We start from the raw sequence: 19,544 nt of genomic DNA on the forward strand, positions 1-19,544 counted from the left end.
TTATGTGGTTCTGTCCCTACGATTGTTTTCAAAGTTCGGCAAGCACCTCTATTTTTGCTGCAGAATGCAAAAATTAAAAATAAACAACACCAAACCTATGACTACCTCAGTAGGTTCCCTTTGTTGGTGGTCCACAAGGCATTTTGATTGCAAGTGTGAGTTCTGTTTTTTTCCTCCTCTAATCTCTTATTTGCATGTCAGCTAAAATCCAAAGTTTCTCAGGCTTCATCTATTTATTTGACTCGAAAGAAACAACATAATAAAAATAACTAAGGCACGAATGGCTGATCTTCAATAGCAGGCAGAGGGTCACAGATTCAAAAGTATGGTAGAATGTAAATCCCCAAAAATATTTCTGGTCTTGGGGCACTGGAAATTCTTACCAGCTTTCACAAAAGATTTTTCAACCTTTTTTTTTTTTTTTTAAACAAAGATACGGGAAATACTTTTCCCAAGAACGTCCATGAACACTAAACGGGGATGGATGCACACACACAGACACACACTTTATGTACAATACAGAGTGAACATACTGCAGACAGACAAGGACCATGGAATGCAGTGATCGTCTAAGGTGGCAGGTGAAATGAAGGTGGCTGTTTTTCAGAGGGTCGTCATGAGTTTATCTTGGTACAGCATGCTTTGGACTCCTCCTAAATTCTTCTGGTTCTGTTCCTGGATATACCGTATATTGTTGTCCTCTCCACTTGTGGGGGGTTTCCAATATGGCCTGTCATCGTGATAGGGTGGCCTGTACCGTTTGCACAGTTATTGGTTAGTGAGAGATGGAAGCAAACTTACGAGAGCTACACAGCAACATGAGTTCAGCGGGCAAGGGCTCAGCGTGCACCCAGGGTGATGGGCAGTGGTAGGGGAAGGCAATGGTGACAAAGCGTTATACACCCAAAGCAGAAGCCACGGAAGCAACCAGGAATCTCTTAGGCGATTGCAAAAGGCTTTGAATCAGAGCTCAGTCATTAAAAACCTTCCCTGTTTTCAAGTGTTATCAACAAGTGTTGCGCATCAATGCTTCTCAATCCCAGAGGGGCGATGGTGGGGGGGAAGGAGGAGGGTATAGGGAAACTAAATGCGTACAACAAAGCCTCTCAAGCAAAAAGCTGAGCTCATGAAAATATAACCTTAAGGTCTAAAAAATTAAGAAAGGCAATCCTATTAGGAATGAAAACTGCTCTTCTGTAAATATTGCCATTCGCTCAACACTGGTGCAGTTAATTACCCTGGAGAGGTCTGTAAGTTACACCACTGCATTTTGTTAAGGTGGACACCTAGAATGTGTGGTTAGTACATGTGCTTCTCTGTGACTAAATAGTGAAACTTGCAAAATTACTACGAGGAAAAATATTTTTTCCTTACTTGTTCATTACTTATTGCTGCTTAGAGACATCAACCTCAACCACTCCTACTGCGCCTCCTGAATCATTGGGAGGGAGGGAGGGATAAATAAATAACTAGAACTTTGAAGGGTATGTAGCAAACCACAATATTTAAGACTCCCTTATCACCAACCTGAAATTGCACTTCTTATTTTAGTAATTTTTTTCCGCTAGCAGAAATACAGGCGGGTTTAGATATAATTTCACTGAAAGGATTTCACTGAGAAAACTGAGACAAAATTGCGCATATGTCAGAAATTATTCACCAAAACCCCTGTATATAACATGTGTTGCACAGACAGTTTCATTCCAGCCCTTGGCCCATTCTAGACTTGCATGCCCAGCGAAAAGAATTTCATGCATCTGTGGTCTGATCTCAAGTTCATAGTCAGGCAGATTAAGCCTTGTCAAATCAAGCTATCCAAGACATGAAACCTCCTAACCTGGAGTCAAAGTAGAAGAGTTGAATAACTTGAAGTTTCCACTTTAACCACACATTTAGACGCTTCTACCTGACTGAGGCAAAAATTCTGAACATCTTTTCTACCGAGCTTGCACAACTGAGCTTTTAAGTATGTTTTTTAGCCTTACAAGCCTTGGTTATAAAAAAAGCCATTGTTCATATTTCACTGACCTTAATCTTCACCCAGGCAGCAGAGAGGCTGAAGGGGGAGGTTGTCTACACACATTACAATACATTATTGTGCTTATTTCAATATCACTCTACTCCAGGGTGAACTATTTGGCTTTAAAATGTTACAGACTAGTATACCAAGCAAAGAAATCTTTAGAAAAATTTCAGCAAAACCTCAAATGATTTAGAAAATCATTAACCTCTCTCAGCAATCACTCTTTTGTAATGGGAAATGGCACACTTTAAATCATGCACAATTAAATGGACAAGTAAACCCTAAAAACGGGAAGAAGCTTGAGTATGATGTACAGGCAAAATTAATTACCCAATTTAAAGCCTTCTGTTTCTAGCATAAATTTAGTATCTGTTTTACTGCTGTATGCTAGGAAATTTGAGATGACAACGAGTATGTCTGGTTCTCTACCTAGTATGTGTTTCTAAGAACATGTTTGACTTTTTCTTGCATTCTCAGACTCAAACTTGGACCAAATCATCCATTTTAAAGCTCATGCTCATCTCCAGAGCCTGCCTACGTGAGGAAGGAAGGCTACCTATCCTGATATAATACAGAGATAAGAATGTAAGGTGAATAAGAATGAAGATTAGGGTATTGGTATTTTTCAGTCAAGGCAGTAATTATTTGTCTAAAAACCAGTAACCAAAATAGGTTGTATTTTTAGCATAAAATAGCAGCTAATTTTTATCACGTGTGCATGCACAGTCACACATCCACCAGCAGGTGCGTACCTCCGGCGTGCATTCCACCAAGCTGGTTCTAACTTGAACTGAATTTCTTTCAAAATTTCCTTTCTCTCAGCCTCCCTTGCTACGAGTTACAAAAGTATGAGAGAAGATAGCACAATAACACATACAGGAATATTTTTGTGAAACAGTTCACAGATAATTAGCGTTAGTAAAATTATAACATTGAGTTTTTGAGAAGTGCCAGATACATTGTTCCATGTACATGCTATTTGTCCACACACATTTCTGTAAAAGATGAAAAAAATGTTGCAACGCAAGAATCTCTTCACTCACAACTTAACTTTACTCTAAAATGAGTTTCTCCTCTGTCTTAAGAGATTAAAGACCAATCAATTTGCAATTAGTTTTACTGAAGCTCCTGAGTATCTCCTCATCCAACCAACATATTCCCTATAGAAATACACTAAAAATTGTATTTCAAATTCTGAACTAAAAGTAAAGAATTCATCAAGGAAATTAGGACACTCCAAAGCAAAAATCTAAATAGAAATTACTTAATGCTTCCTCTACATGACATATTTCTAACTTCTCATGTGCAGAAAATTGCCCGATGCGCCCACCAATGCTTCAAGCCAACAGATTGAGATAAAGAAAGCAGTAACAATTTTTTTTTAAAAGATGAGGACAGCTTACCTTACATTCACAGGTGTATGTGGATGCCAGTGTGGCTGAGCAGGATGTATATTAGGATGATACTGTGGCTGCAAGAGAAAACATCAAAACTGGTTAATGAAATCATATAAAACCTCCCTATTAACTTTATTTTCCTCAGGCAATGAGGAACATGTTTCCTCAGAGCAATAGAAAACCCAACCGTTTCAGGCCTTTTCCCATGTCACTGAGCATATACACGAGACCTCTTGGTGACGAGCTTGCTTGTTAGGACACACTCATGGGAAAATGCAAAGAAAATTGCCTTTCTGTTTGAGAGACAACCTGGCACATCAGTGCTTCTCATAGAAAGCAGCGCATCAAATGAATGTCAGCTTTAATCAAAGGTGGAGAGTGAGAACGGTTACTGCTATAATAGCAGTCTTCAGAAGGTCACCCCTGTATGGTGACAGCATCTCTCTCTCACATCCATGAGATCTTGAGGAGAGTGAAACAAGTTTACTGGTGAGACCTTTAATAAAAACAAGTGTTATAAGTTCTCACACACAGACTCAGTTTGGGTGAAAGCACAGCTTGCTTTCTCAGTAGCACCAACTGCTAGTATCACAGCTGAAAACCAGGTAAAGTTTTCTCCTGAAGCGTATGAAGCAGCTTGTTTAAAAAAAATAACCAAAAAGTATTTGCTCAGCAAAGTACTCCTTCAGTGTTGTGATAGGGGAAACAATTCCAACTTTGAACTTGTTGTCAGGGACCATCCAACATGAGAGGCTGCTCTACGACAAAAGCTTGCTCACAGAGCAGTCTCCCCAAGTCTTTAACCAGTGAGTTCACAGAAAAGGAAGTGAAAGAGGGTGGCACATGGACTGTATTCAGCTTGGAGCATCCAAGAACACACCTTTTCCTTAACACCCAATGTTCTGCTGTTTATTTCTGAACCACCTCAGAGAATCACACCTCAGGGTAATGAAAGGGGAGCGAAACAGCTGTACTAACTACAGAGAGCAAAAACATGTACCACTAAATAAGAAAATGACAATATTGAATATTCTCCTCAACAATTATTATGCTCTCACCTGGTAGTTATGGACTTCAGGAGTATTTTTAGCACTAAGGAAGAAAAAGAAAAAAACAGCTTAATCAATATATCTATGTCACAATTTCCTATAGTTCAGGGTTCTACAGGGAAGTCAAAATCATATTCTTAAGAACATCAGTATTTTATTCAAGATATACACCAAACAATTAGAGTGCAAGGAAGAGGAGTGCAATTTTTTTTTCTTCATTTTACATTCATGAAATAGGACTAAATAATGCCATATAAGCTACCATAATAGTAACGAGCAGAAAGGAAGTATGTTTTTCTTTCCTTTCTGTTTCTGATATCAGACTAAAGAAAAAATAAAAGTAGCAAAGTATCTTAGGCAGTCCCCAAGAAGAATCTGGTGCTGCATAATGAGAGATCCCATTTTCAATTCATCCCACACCAGAGAATTTATTTGGACAAATCCTAATGCAGAAATGGTCTTCAGAATCCTTTTTGCCTGACAACAGCAATTGAGAGGCAGAGAGAACTTGGGCAGTCACTTACCACAGTTGTGCTGCTTTCACAGGATTGTTTGCTAAAAAAGAAACAGACAAAAAGCCTTAAGACAGATTAAAAAAAAGCTTAACACATGAAATATCAGTCATTTTGCAACTATTGTGATTGGGACGTGACACTACAGCTTAAGTAAATTCTCATACAAATGTATTTGAACAAATGCATCAGAACCCCAAGTGCAGCCCTGTGCTTTCTAGCATTCCCATGCAGGAACATGAAGTATGAGGCAGACACGAACCTCCCTACGCTTCTGCAAGAGTCAGAGCCCAAAGATGGCAGCAGACAAGAATATTATTCTCAAATGTAATGAAAGAACCACCTTTGGTATAATAAGTTCTGCACGATCAGAACATTTCTTTTCTCACCTTGCTACCGTGTAAATACAATCAAGTCCCTTGGAAACCAGAAGCCACCCTTCACAGAAATTTTGCATCTCACAGAAACCGAAGCATTTCTGAAGCTGGCAGTGGCCTGTGTCATATTACAGTGAATGACAGTAGCCGAAAAAGCCCATGAGTTGTGAATATGGGAAGGCACAGAGCAATCTTGAGCAACAAGACCTTAGTTTGTGCCCTGGACATGGTGGAAGCCAGTTGAGCAACTGGAATATATAATTTTTTTCTCCTGACAAACAGCATATTTTTCAAGAGTTCTAAAACTGCTGAGTGATACAGCTCAAAATCCAAGCAGAGAAAGTAGATGACAAATTCAATGTGACACTGTAGGAGTCTCAAAGAGACTGGGCCAGGACAGAATCAAACGCTTGTGGGCTGCAACTAGGTACAGGTCTTAATGGTCAAGAGATGCGTGAAAGACAATAATCTAAATGGAGTCTTTCCATTAACGTAACAAACATGCTGTTGACATCTCTGGAGGGAGATCATCTGGATATGACAGAAGTTCTGCCTGGCTGCTATGCATACGTAACCAAACCGAGCATAAGCCACGCTGCTCTCTTCTCCCCCACCTCACAGACATAAGCACGGAAGCGCTAAACCACAAGGTATAACCTGCGGGTCTGACAGATCCTGTTATCATAAAAATAAAATGAAAATAACACTTTTTTTTCCCCTTATAAAATTCTCCATACTCACCATATAATTAACTCACATAAGTCTCTCACAAATTTAGTATGTTCACATTTCTGTAAAAAACTGACATGTTTGGGGGGTGAGGGTGTTACAGCTTGCAGAAAGTGTGCACACTCACTGCCCTTTCCTCCTCACTGTACCTGAGAAATCAAAGTGCCCCCATAACACCACAAGGACTCTTCATGAAACTGAGGTTCATATTCTAGGAACACAAAGGAGTACCAAGATGTTCTAGGGGAACATCAGTTTCCCCTGCTCCATACAGAACTACACCTGCAGCCTCAAGTAATACAGAAGTTAGAAGGTGTTAGGAAGGAGCACTGCAAGACCCTCTAAGTTTTTCTATAAGGAGTAAAATTCTCAGCTTGAGTTTTGAAGAACAAATGACAAAATTCCATTCAAATTCGGCACAGTTCAACTCCCAGAGAAAGCTAGTTTAGGTCAGGATGTAGGAAGATGAGTAACAACACGTCACTGCAGTCAGGAAAGCAGCAGCAACTGCATAATGAGACTACTCAATAACCCTAAAATTGTCGTTAGATAAGTCGGCGACACTCTTAGACATTGCTCCATTCTACATGACAAATGAACCTCAAAGAAAATGTTATACACGTTCCCTTATGGAGTTTGATGCAACTTTTCTTTCCTCCTCAACAGAGCAACAGAAGAAATCACAGGTATCTCCTTCTGCATACATGGAGGATGGAAGAACTAAGTGTAGACAGAGATTCAATTTGGTAGATATGAACAACAGACTGACTTTGGAGGAAAAACAACATACATTAACATTCTGATTTTTTAGCAGGTTTAACATCGTTTTCTTTTTATAACAGATTATACAGTTGTGATATGACATTTATGTGAGTTACCAAGACACCTGCATGATTAGTTCAGTCAACACACATGCAAACACTTACCTTTAAAAGTTGAATGCCTTCGGGAAGGGTATCGCTTGCTGGGCCTTCTTTCAAATGTACTAGTTCTCCGTAATCTTGTCCCGTGCGTTGCTTGATACTCTGTCCGCCCACTTAAAACACAGAAATAACCAAATTAACTATCACCTTTTGCTGGATGCTGTACCTGCTCCTTTGGATAAGCACAAATATATTACTGTTGCTTTGCTAAATACCTGAATCTGAAGCGTGATCCCAGCCTTATGAAGTCGGATCTACTAGATTTACTATTTGCTGGGGCTCGCAATCTGAAGAAAGCGTGGTGCTCCACTGCACACTTCCACAAATGTTTGCACGTTTTGGCACTGTCTAACCGGAAAACAAATGTGTGCTCTTGCTCTCTGCCCTAAATGCAGAAACAAAAGCTTTGGAAGTTGGCATGCATGATATCACTGTCCTCAGGAGGAAAAATACAGCCTGGGCCAACAGTGTGCTGAGCCTCCCTTGTGTTCTTACCAGCCTGAGCACAAACATCACACGTCGTTGGATCAGGCCCAAGTAAGGGAAGAAAGTTACCTGTTCGTCATCTTCTACAACCACGAGCGTTAGTTTGCTCTTCTTAAAGTCCATTTTTGTGATTTTAGGCCTAAACACAAGAAGCAGAAAGAAAATCAGTGGAAAAAATGGCATTTAGTAACCCAGAACCATCCCCCAAAATGCATGGGGTACTGCAATCACGCTTCAGGAAGTAATAAAAGTATGATTTCCTGGCAACGTGACTATTTGAAATGTGAAATATTTGTTGAAAGAGTGGTATTTCTAAACCAGGCCAATTTACCTTCAGATTTAACCTTGATATTCTAACCTTGTAGATTTGATCTACATTACACAATACAGTAAAGATCCAATTATGCAAAGGAGAAAGATTTCAGCATTTTAACAGAAAGGAATAGAACACCAAAACAGATTACCAAAAGAATAAGCCTATTTTGTTGGCTCCTTCAAAGATCAATATGCCTGTTGGTGTCAGTCCAAGAGCATATTCACAACCATCTCTTCCCTGCAAGCAAATACAGAATCAATAATCTATATGCCATTAGCAGTGTAAACCTTACTACAGTGGTACCTCCACACTCATAGGTTTTAAACAAAACAACAGAGCTTGCGTATTTTATTAACATTACAGAGTGGGAAAATACGCATCTGCATTGGGTGCAAAATGACAGGTTTTGGCAACCGGAGGCTGCAGTGGCCTTGTGTGGGAGGGGGTCAGGTGCTGCCCCAGATGGCTTCTGACACCCGTCGAAACAGCCCCACACCAACACTAGAGCCAGGGGAAGCCCACCTCTCAGTTCTCCTGCATTTAAGGGCAAGCAGTAGCTGCCCGGGGAAGGAGGCACGAAAGGAAAAAAAGAATTGAGGGACATGGGATAAAACCTGTGGAAAGGGACATTGCGGGGCACATGGCTAGAGATGCTCTCTTGGGAGAAGATCTGCAGGAGGAAGGTACTTCTGAGGGACCGTGGGGTAACACCACAACAAGCACACCCCTTAGGAACACACCCACACCAGGGCAGGGACCCTACAGTAATAAAAGAGAGGATCACATAGATCTTACCTTAACTACATGCATATCTACACCATACATTTCTAGCCATTTAGCTTTGTTCAAGTAGCACAATTCAGCCTGCGCTGGGCTCTTTCCCCTAAAAACAAAATTTATTTATACTTCACAGTATGACATTTTTGTACTTTTTAAGTGTTTTAAAATTTGTTCCTCTAACCCTTTTCTTTGGGCCCTCAATCTTAACCAGTATTTTAAGCTTAGCTTATGTTTTCGCTCTCTTCCCTTCAAATAAAAATAAATAGGAGGGACAAAAATCAAAAACTGTCTAAAATTCCTAATAAGGATGAAAGTTCAGGCAAGACAGCATCACTGAAATGTACCATATTTATGAGCAAAAGACAGGAAAAAGAGTTTGTTACTACTCTGCATACAAAACTTTATGTACATGTGTGAAAGGAGAGAAAGAGAACTATTTCCAACATAAACATGAAAATGATCTGACTGCTTAAATTGTTATGAAATCACCTACAGAAAAAGTAATAAAAACAACTCATAAAAACTCACCCCCCAAACCTTTCCTAAATTACCACTTGCCATTTCTAGTCAAGGGAAGAGCTTGAAGTCTAAGTTAAATACTTCTCAGCTGACAAACTTAAATCACTGTTTCACATCTGTTGAAGGGATTCTTGTGGACATATTTGGTTTTGGAAGAGAAGACCTCCTGTTGATAGAGACACCACTCCCACACAGGTACCCTACCTGCACATGAAAAATATCAAATTCCATTGCTTCGGTCTGGTTTGGTGCAAACCTGAATTCAGACACAAGTTCTGGTGTGTGCTCTGGGTGCTCACACTCTCCCAGCTCAGCTGCAATCAATTAATGGAAAAGTTAAAAACAAAGGTCATGGGATGAAAAAAACAATTTATTTCCATAATCTCCACAAAGACAATAGTAAGTTTGTAAGTTTCTAAGTATATTGCACCAGAATGCTTGTGCCAATGTTGTAAGTTAACCCTGCCCCACAAATGCCAACTACATTTTACAGCAGAGGCCAAAGGCGTCTGCAGAAGCAGTGTAAGGTCATGGTACAGAATTCTGATATTCAAAAGCGTTAGAATTAAAACAGCTTAACTAAAGCTGTTTCTCGGGATTTTAAAGCATTTAAAGGAAATAAAATTTCTGTGAAATCCAAAAATCAATGCACTACTGTTTCAGAAGAGGTAATTTTTAAACTTCCTATCACTGCAATGAGGTCACACTTTTCATTCCAAACCACTTCCCATTCTATTGCATCCTTTGTTACATTACTGTTCTTGTCAAGACATGAAGATAATACCTAGTCTCAAGAAAACAGTGACTAAGTTGTTTGGTTTTGTTTTAAAACGCAGTGGCAGTGTAATATTCAGATCAACTAATTATTAAGGAAAGAAATGCTGAAGCATTAACATAATTGAGGTGTGACTTTCCACTTACTTGCTCAGGGCCCTGGTATCTTCTTTTCTATGAGCAGAAGACTTGCAAATTTTACTGAGCTCAGCAGAAGATGCACGTGCTGAGCATCTCAGTGACTGACGCCCTTAACTGTCTCAGGCCTGTGACCTGCTTTGCTCCCAGAACCTCTCAGCTCCATGGAGAGGCTGCAGTGTCACTGTCTGGGGACTGAGATAAATATCAACGGCAAATACACCGTGCAGCAATACCCTGTGTCACCTGACATATGATGGGAGTCTGAACCAGGTCTTGGTCAGTCTGTTTCTTGACTACTACTCCTATCCTATTAGTAGTAATACAAAAAAAAAGAAAAAAAATAATTCCTCAAAGTAAACAGTTTTATTGCTTCAGGCAGTTTTACACATAATGGCTGCAAAAATTTAATTCACTCTTAGTCTTCAAAAATACCTAGCAGGACACGTTAGAACATAGGAAGTCACACACAAAATGCAATCTGTTGGCTGATACACCTACTAGGTGACTCTGAGCACTTGAGCTTCTTTGCTTAAACATTCAGTGTCTCTGAGGGTATTAAACAAAAGATTGAGTTCACTGATCTTCATTTCCAGCTACTGCCTCACACACTTTTTTTCGTTTCAACAGTAATCTTCCATGGTGAGTTACAGTATTCTTTATGTCTTTTTCTTTAACAGAGATATCTTAGTTCTTCTGCTGTTTCATTTAAGTTGGAAGCCTATTTAATGCAGATGTTGCTAAGAATTACTGGCATTCCAGCCTTTAGTATATAGGAAGCCACAAACACATCAGCAAGGAGGACTTCAGGGGAAAGAAAAGAAACTGAAGTCTGATGTGTTGACAGCCATCTAGGAAAAGCAATTTCTCTCCAGTTAACAGTGAAGGTGGGGTATGAAGGCTGACTCTGCCATAAAGAGGATGTGTAAGGATGAGAAGAATCATGAGCATGTAGGACAAAAGATAACACAGAGAAGCTAGGGCGTAAGTGTTAGGGACAAGAAAAATATCACCCTTGTTTCTCAATCGCTGCACTCCATGTTTATCCACTCTCACGCAAACAAACTACGTCATCATTTTGACCTCTAAGAAACAGGCTTTGAGAATAAGAGCCAGGAAGACTCTCAGCAGCTCCCCCACAGGCTAGGACAGAAGAAGGGGAAGTGTGAGCTCCGCAGAGGATGCTTTCACTAGCGTATCTCCTGGTGGAACTACATTCGCTGAATGGTTCACAAGCAAGCACCAATGCTTTTCAACACAAGAGCACAGCAGAGGACCCACCTCTTCATTTGTGCTTTTGTGACAACATATCGTGGCATGCTCCTCCTCTAATTTTTTTATTTGGAGTGGTGAAGGTGTTACACAACACATTAAAAAATCATGGGTAATGTACGTAAATAAGTAACAGCATAAACTGGGGGAGATTTTTAAGTTTCCTGGAAAGTTTTTGAAAACTGTGAAAAAATGCTTATCTGTAAGTATATTGTTGACTCTTTTATACAGAAGGAAAAAAAAACCTTGCACTATCCCATGAAAACGTTTTACAATTAGAACTGAAAACTGGAGACCCGAGAAGCTCTCCTTTTGAGTTTAATTAGTACTTACAAAAGTTAAATACGAAAGCTGTGCAAGACTAAGGAAGTACTTAAAAACTCAAGTTTGATTACAACCTTTCTGTAGGTAAGCCCTAAGCAAAGCACACTATTAGGTATCTGCTTCACAGGTTACCTCATACTGCAAATCCATGTTATTTGTGACAAAAGTTCCTTCATGTGACTGGCAACAAACCAACCATTTACGTTTTGAAAGATTATTCACACAAAACACCAGCCTTGGAAACTGCTGTTTGAAAGAATTAAAGAATTACTCTAACAAAAATACTTCACTGATGAAAATGCATGAAGTTTAGAGCTATCCTGTGAAAAGGTTTTTCTTTCAGAAGGCTTAGAGTATTAACCCCTAGAAAGCCATTCATATAGTGGGGAAAGCCCCACTAAGTAGCAAGATCAAATTTTACAGAGTAAACGTAACCTGCTGAGGAGGGAATAATCATTTTACATTTGTTTAAACTCTTCTGCTTAATTAATCTTCCAATGTTAATAAAATCTAACAAATGTTACAATACAAAATGCTAATTAAAGTGTCTGTAGGCAGAGAAAATAAATTACTTGGAATAATAAAATAACTTTGGAGAAACTTATTATGATGATGTCAGAATAGCAGAAAACTGAAACTGAAAAAAAAAAGCAGAAAAGGATAGAAGTATATTCCCACAGACATGTCACAGAGTGTTAGTTTTGGTACCCAGTTGGAAACATTATAAACAGAATGGACGGCTATCGTACTACATTTACACAGTAATCACAGGTGTCAGTTACTACCCAAAATGTTGAGGCATCAACCTATTATTCTTTGCTTGGTTCTCCTTGCTTAGACCAGGGGTGAGAGGTTACCGGTGCTTTTATCTGCGAAAATGGAAGCAATGAATCAAATATGGGCTCCAGACCTTCTCCATCTCAAAAAGACAAACAGAGTTTGCCTGCAGCCATCCTCTGCACACCTAACAACCAGAGCTGCGTCAGGCTAGTGTAGAAAAATAACCCACTGCCTTAAGATTTACACCTGCGGCTGTCTGGAACTGAATTCCCAGTTTTGTCTGCCAAGACCATCTAGAATAACTGAGTTATTTCAATTGCTGTATTAAACCAAGTAACTCTGCCTAAGCATTCCACATACTGTTGCCAACCACCAGTGCAGCAGGAAGAATGTTTATCGTTTGGATTTATTTTGCTGCTGATAAACCTAAAATGGTCCAAGCTCACTGCTTTTTCTTTAAAAGAAACAAAAAAAACCCTTGATTTGAGCTTCATTACATAAGTTTCCCATCTGTAAAACAAACCTCCAGAAAGTGAATCAATACTTGTATTGAAGTGTTCACAGCAATCAAAACACCCCAAACTTTTTCCTACAGTAAACTAATGAAACCTAGTGTCCTAGGAATTTTTTTAAATCTTGTGACCCTTGCTTGTGACACAGAAATTATCTTAGTTCTTACGTGTCTATTTAATTCTCTTCTCTCTAGTACCTGCCACCATCTCCTGTGTGACACCCTGTGGAAGCTCGCCCTCCCAGGCCCTAGCCCAGCAGCTGGAAGCCCATGTTCAAAGCTATTCCCACAGGGAGCCGTCGCTGCAAAGCACGTGCTGAAGGCCCAGCTAGCTCTTCAGGCTGAAGTGGTAACCTCATGCACACACACCACAGCTTCTCCTGTTTGGGGTCTTTCTTCCTCAGAGAGCCCCTGGTTTCCAGGAAACCTTTGTTTGTGCGTGGCCTTTGAGGTTCCTTCCCTTTGGCAAGCGTGCTGACACCAGCTCGTGTAGTTCAGAAATTACGAATGGAAGGAAGGCAGGAAAGTGATCTCCCTAAAATTCTTCTCCTCAGATAAAGGATGACTTTGATATACGATCAATGAGAAAGCACTAGTAACAAAGAGAGAAAAGAAACTAGTAGGTGAGTTTTCTGATATACTAAGACAAACCACTTTCGTAAGACTGCATACCTTGAAGACACAGAGCTGCTAGTTCAACAGCAGTTTCATACGGACATTTCAGCCTTAAAAAAAAATAAAAAACCCACAGGTTACTAAAAAAATCATTTTAGCTTTTTCTCAGTGAATTTCTCTTGCAATAAAGTCAAAAAGTAGTCTAAGAAATGGAAACATTAACTTCCACAAGCCATTAGTGATACAAAACACATACAATTAATTTTTATTTGCAGATGATTATTTCTTAATTTGGCACACTCTAATTAGCACTAAACACATGACATGCTCCACATACAAATAACTTAAACTAATAGAGACAACACTAAATCAACTAAAAAAACATTTTTGGATAAACACTGATTTTTAGAACATATTGTTTTCAGGGTTTTTAGGTTTGTAATTAAAAAAAAATAAAAATAGAGTGGGTGTGATTTTATTGGCCACAAAATATTTTTGCAGAGTTGACCTGTACAACTGTTTCATTTTACCATCTTTTCCTCCTCTATTTTACCTACCATACTAAAAATTATGGCAAGTCCATGTTATGTTTTCAAGTCATAAAATCATGTCAGTCTTTGCTTTCTTTATACATTTCCAACACCTGGTCAATCCATCAAAGGTCTTTACCCATGCTATTTGTCAGTAATATAGTTACGATGAATACAAAGTCATACATCTCTGTATTCTAAAGGAAAAAAGAAAAGCACGTGGAGCTGTAAATCATACCTATAATCTGTGTATGAATACCATAAAGAATTAAACACACAGTTAAAGTAAAATTGTGAATTGCTAGCAGATTAACTACTACTAATACTTCAAGTTTCAGCTGCAAGAGCAAAGAGGTACTTACTTCCCTGAAAGAATGTCTTGTCGGAGCTGTAATACAAACAGGTACCTGACAAATAAAAATTCAGAAAGTCAAAAGTATGATACATGTAATGTCAGCTTCCCAGCCCCAATGGCTCTGTGCCGAAAACCACTTTGTCTTTCTAGCATCCTGTTTTTCATCACAGAGGATGTTCTTTGAACGTGGTGAAGATGAATAGTTGGAATCAGACAGGAAAACAGGAATGAAAAGGAAGATTAAAAAGACTTCTCATGACAGACTAAAGCAGAATCAGATTTGCCCACATTAGCTTTGTGCCACGTCTCTAGTTCACACACCTGGCTAATACCCAACTTGCCAGTCAAAGCTGGGTGTTTGCAGGCATACATTAAGGGTAGACGAGTATATTCCCTGCTCTTATTGTTTTCCTCTGATGATTCACAACCCCATGAACTCTTCCAAATTTGCAAGAAAAATCTGGGCAGTGCTCCTATCAGTGCCAGCCTACCAGTGGAGTGCTGCAGCTCTACGGTGGTGGTTGGTGCGGCTCCCTCTTGCTCCTTTTCGGCACATCAGCATCTCAACTGCTGGCCTTCCAAATCCCAAAAACACCTTAGAAAAATCCACAACACGCACATACACATACACTCCTCTGCTGTTTTTCTAACTAAACTACCTAATTGGGTCCCATGGAAGTGACAGAAGATATCTTCCAAAATGCACTGGATTTCAACTGTGTTTTTAAATTTGAAAAAAAAATAATAATCTCAGAGTAGGTGAAGGGTTTAAACACTTCCCCATTGCTATGCTAACTATGATAATGCTATGTTTACATTTTCACTAGAAACTAGAGTCTACTAGAAATCAGGTCTCCACAAGGCATTTCAAGCACTTGCCCAACCAGGCCAGTTCACGGTTACTGTTAATGATTTTTTTTTTTCCTCCTCTTACTCCCAACATTCCACTTCCACTTGGAATAATTCTGAGTATATAGTTGTTAATCTTCACTTTTTATTCAAAATGCTATATGGAAAAGATGATGCAGCTAGCATAAGGTTCTTAAAAAACCCCAGCAACATTCAAAATTACTTTCCCCAACAAAAAAGAAAAATGCAACTATTTGTTCACTGCAAAGTCAATTTTCAGCTCATTTTCATTTTCCTTCCATAGTTTCACAGTGGTCTTCCATCAAGCTTAAAAAATTGAACAATTAAAAAAAATTGCTCAGAACACTGAAAATTTAGCCGACTAAAGTATTTCTCTAATTAAAACAGACTTCTGAAATGTCACCTTTCAGCACTAATTAGATCACAAAGTAGCAGAGGTTAACACTTTCAGAAGAAATGTCTTACTCGATCACAGGAATGATCACATAGCTCAGAAACGCACATTTCACAGTGACTAGGATCATATGCTTCAGAAAACTGAGCAAGAAATCTTGTGGTAGACAGTAATGGAATAATTTGACCACAGGGGAACTATAATACTTGTCAGACACGTGCCATGATATATGAACACCTACATCAATTTTCAGAATACATATATTATTCTTACTAATTTAACTGCATTTTCTCATTAAAAATGCCAAAAAATCACCCAAGTTTTTGGATTCTCTTAGATCTTATACTCAATTACATAACTGGCAAGGACTTCTATAGGCTAACTATACATTGTATAGGAATATGTCTTTTTACTAAATTAACATTGTTGCAGTAAATTGATAATGGATATTAAAGCCTCCATGTCAGTATCATAAAGTGGTGACAACTAGCTCTTTGATCTTGCCTCAGGCAGTGGAAAAAAAAATATATATGGTCAACACAGCAGATAGGAAAGGAGACAGTAAACATACGCAGATGAAAGTTTAATGTAAACATCACATGCATATGAACTACAACAATCAACAGTCTTTAAACACCTTAGGCTGATTGGGAGTACACTGATTATGTCAAATAAATTAAGACACAGAAAGTGTCCTACGGTGAGATACAGAACAAAAAAACCCCAAGCCAATAAAATAACATTAAGATAGTTGATTGCTATACAAAGAAGACACAAAGTTGCAGACATGAAAGGTAAGCAAATCCTTTTCCTCCAGCTGTTCCTTTACCTGTTTTCCGAATATCCTCTAGATCACACGAGGGTGCTACAAACCCAGCAATGTACACAGATCTCACAGCCCAAAATACAGCCCACCAGACTTACACAGAAGACCTCTAGGTACCCTACGGTGACTTTAAACAGTGCAGTATTTACACCTTTTGCACCACAGAGAACTTGCTAGGGAGTGGAAGAGATTCAATCAACCAACTGTCAACTGAGAACTCAAGTTGCCTCCTCCCACGATTCTGTGGCCTTTGTACCATTAGTAAATCAGCCTCAAGTCTCGGAGCAAGGGGGACAAAGCAGAGCACTGGCATTTTAGCAGGGCACGACGGAAAATCCTCTGAGGTATGGCAGGTGTTGCTGTTGTAAAGAGTAGCTCTCCTCCTCCCAGGGCTGCCTTTCTTTGCTAAGTTCAAAGCACCAGGACACAGCATCTCCTACAGACTAAAACACTTGGAGAGGCCCATGAATGGTTTTAGACAGCAAATACCAAAGATGTTTCTGACAGTAGGAAAATGACCACTCTTACTAAGAGAATGCAAATCACCTGCTTACAGTAATACCCATGTACCTTAGACATCTTATTGACCCCTCTGCCAGTCACCCAGTTCCTACCTTGTAAACTCCTCATGAAGGTTGTTCGGTTCTGATGAATAGTACTTAATTCGAAAATGCAACGTGTACGGAGGTCCAACTGTATATGCAGAGATTTTTAAATGAGGGAAGAAAAAAACCAGTTTATACTAGCTGTGGTCCTGCTAAGGCAGAATGATAGCCACCATCCCACAATCCAATAAACTGAAAATGAAGTAGTTTTTCAAATTCTTCAAAGAATAAAATATTTCACGTTTTTAAATTTATAAAGGCATGCAATAAAAAAAACCAACATACTTGACGTTACTCTAATAATTAGATTAATCAAGCAATAGTCTATTTGGCAAACACTTTTTTGACTGAAGACATGTGCCCCACAGCATGCTGTGAATGACAGCAAGTTCCAGGTACGCTGCCTATCGCTGGGGGCAGGGGGAGATGGAAGGGGGAGAGGGAGGAGGGAGAGGTGGCAAGAGAAATGCTTCTTATTACCAGGCAAAAACGCACCTCCAGGAAAAAAGCCCGCCCAAATAGATCAGCTTTCAATCAATACACATGAATGAGAAAAGGTAAGATGAGTGAAAAGTGCTGGAGAGGACTCTGCAAGGCACCCAGGAACACAGAAAGCTAACAAATTCCATGAAGTGGAGTTGCAAGAATTGTCACTTTCTAATGCCAGAAGGCGACTGTGGCTTGCCATGTAACACAGATAATAAAATATTACCCAGCTATGATGAGACTGTGACCAATGCATCCTTATCTACCTAAGCCTCAACTTGCAGACCAACAGCCTGCTGGTATAATAAGCGCTGGAAAAAAAACCCTCTTTTTCATACCTTTCTAAGGGCTCTGTAACACCACATCAACACTGTATATATGTGCCTACTAATGATCCATTCTACTAAACGACCTGCAGCCCAAACTCCAATAGTTATATCCTTGACGTTGTCTCCAGTGACAGCCCCTAGAAGACAGGTGATAGTACCCTAGGCTGACAGTCCAGCACCACTGCATCAGTGAGATAATGACTTATACCTGCCCACTGCTGGAAAAAAAAAAAAAAAAAAGCAGTGAGCAACATCCATCGTGAAAGAGGAACAATAAAATAGTTGTAATGGAATGCAGAACGCTGCTGAACGCAAGCTAAAGTAAAGTTTCCTGTTGTGAGACAGACCTTTACAATACTCTGAGTGTTTCCTTCTTCCTCTGAGAAGGGCTCGGCCAGTTTAGTTTTAAAACAGGCCCTTCACAGAAAAAACACTGCAAGCAAACTGGATTAAGGTGTTACAGAATTGTTACTCTTCCACATTTTAAGACAGATCAAGAAAAGGAGAAAGCTATCACAAAAAGTGCACCTGCAAATCCCTTAGTTACTTAAGGTAAAGCAGTCTGTGATACGATGAAAAGGTGAGAGAAAGCCAGTCACCAAAACATCACCTGTAGCAGCTATCTTTATCACCTATTCTAGCAGACTGACACCTACACACCATGGGGTGAATGCAAACATTCCTGAAGGTCTTTGAAGAACTCCTCCACCATTTACAGTAAAACACCTACATATCTGGATATTAATCAGAAAGAATGGCAAAACACCACTGAAGCAACTGAGATCCATCTCTAAGGTCCCACAATGGAGTCAGCAACCTCCTTGCAAAAAGGTGTATTTTAATCTCACAGAAGTGATGTACCACCTGGCCCATCGCTGTTCCTAACTGCACTATAGTGATAAAACACTTTAGTGCCGATACTGTACTGTAGCCAAGCCTGGCTGCTGGATGCACCTTGCCCGCCTTAGCCAATTTCCACAAAAAACTCAGTTGCCAAACCCAAGCCCTCCACCTCAAACTCCCTTGGATGAAACAGCAGGTATTTCTGCTATATTTATTCATAAAATACAGAAAAGAAGTTGACTGTTAAACAATGGAATATTTTTGCTTTGCTTTTTGGGGAAAAAAAAAACCAAACAGAAAAACAACAAACCACAAAAAAACCCAAACAGGAAATCTGTTCTGGACCAGAAGCAGTGACAGAAACCATGATCTGTGTCCAGGCCACCTGATTTCACTGAAATTACCTGGCAACCTACTCTGCCTTAGACAAACAGCACATGTTTAACAAGAGCTGGTGAAGGCTCGCCTATTGCTTCTAAGTACTCTTGTATTTAGACATGATATAATCAGCCAATTAGCCATTAAATTAAATCTATTTCCTAAGAAATATTTATTCCATTAAAGGCCATATATTTCAACATTCACAATCATATTCAAATATGTTCAAATTTTTAAGAAAGTAACAGGCAGAGACATGGTACTTACTTTTTATTTGCTTCTTAATGAATTTTGAATGGTCCAACCAGTGCTAAAAAAACAAAACCCACATTTAAAAGTAGTTCCATTTCAAGACTTTGTTGACAAAACAAACTAATTATAGTAAAATTTAACAGATAAAAAC

General features: G+C 39.3%; 1 protein-coding gene across 1 annotated transcript in view; it reads right to left on the reverse strand.

Moving 5' to 3' along the window:
* Positions 1 to 19,544, reverse strand: part of EPB41L4B (erythrocyte membrane protein band 4.1 like 4B) — a gene marked incomplete at both ends in the record, with an annotated part of 60,381 nt that overhangs the window by 29,690 nt on the left and 11,147 nt on the right. The window contains 13 exons of the mRNA XM_009867395.1: positions 3,438 to 3,494; positions 4,479 to 4,512; positions 4,994 to 5,024; positions 7,014 to 7,123; positions 7,226 to 7,395; positions 7,566 to 7,635; positions 7,961 to 8,049; positions 8,608 to 8,695; positions 9,305 to 9,425; positions 13,583 to 13,635; positions 14,418 to 14,462; positions 17,115 to 17,193; positions 19,409 to 19,451. Coding sequence (XP_009865697.1) covers positions 3,438 to 3,494; positions 4,479 to 4,512; positions 4,994 to 5,024; positions 7,014 to 7,123; positions 7,226 to 7,395; positions 7,566 to 7,635; positions 7,961 to 8,049; positions 8,608 to 8,695; positions 9,305 to 9,425; positions 13,583 to 13,635; positions 14,418 to 14,462; positions 17,115 to 17,193; positions 19,409 to 19,451 — 990 coding nt within the window. The remainder of the gene's footprint in view (positions 1 to 3,437; positions 3,495 to 4,478; positions 4,513 to 4,993; positions 5,025 to 7,013; positions 7,124 to 7,225; positions 7,396 to 7,565; positions 7,636 to 7,960; positions 8,050 to 8,607; positions 8,696 to 9,304; positions 9,426 to 13,582; positions 13,636 to 14,417; positions 14,463 to 17,114; positions 17,194 to 19,408; positions 19,452 to 19,544) is intronic.

This window comes from Apaloderma vittatum, unplaced genomic scaffold (genome assembly GCF_000703405.1).
Source record: "Apaloderma vittatum isolate BGI_N311 unplaced genomic scaffold, ASM70340v1 scaffold4984, whole genome shotgun sequence".
Lineage (NCBI taxonomy): Eukaryota > Metazoa > Chordata > Aves > Trogoniformes > Trogonidae > Apaloderma > Apaloderma vittatum.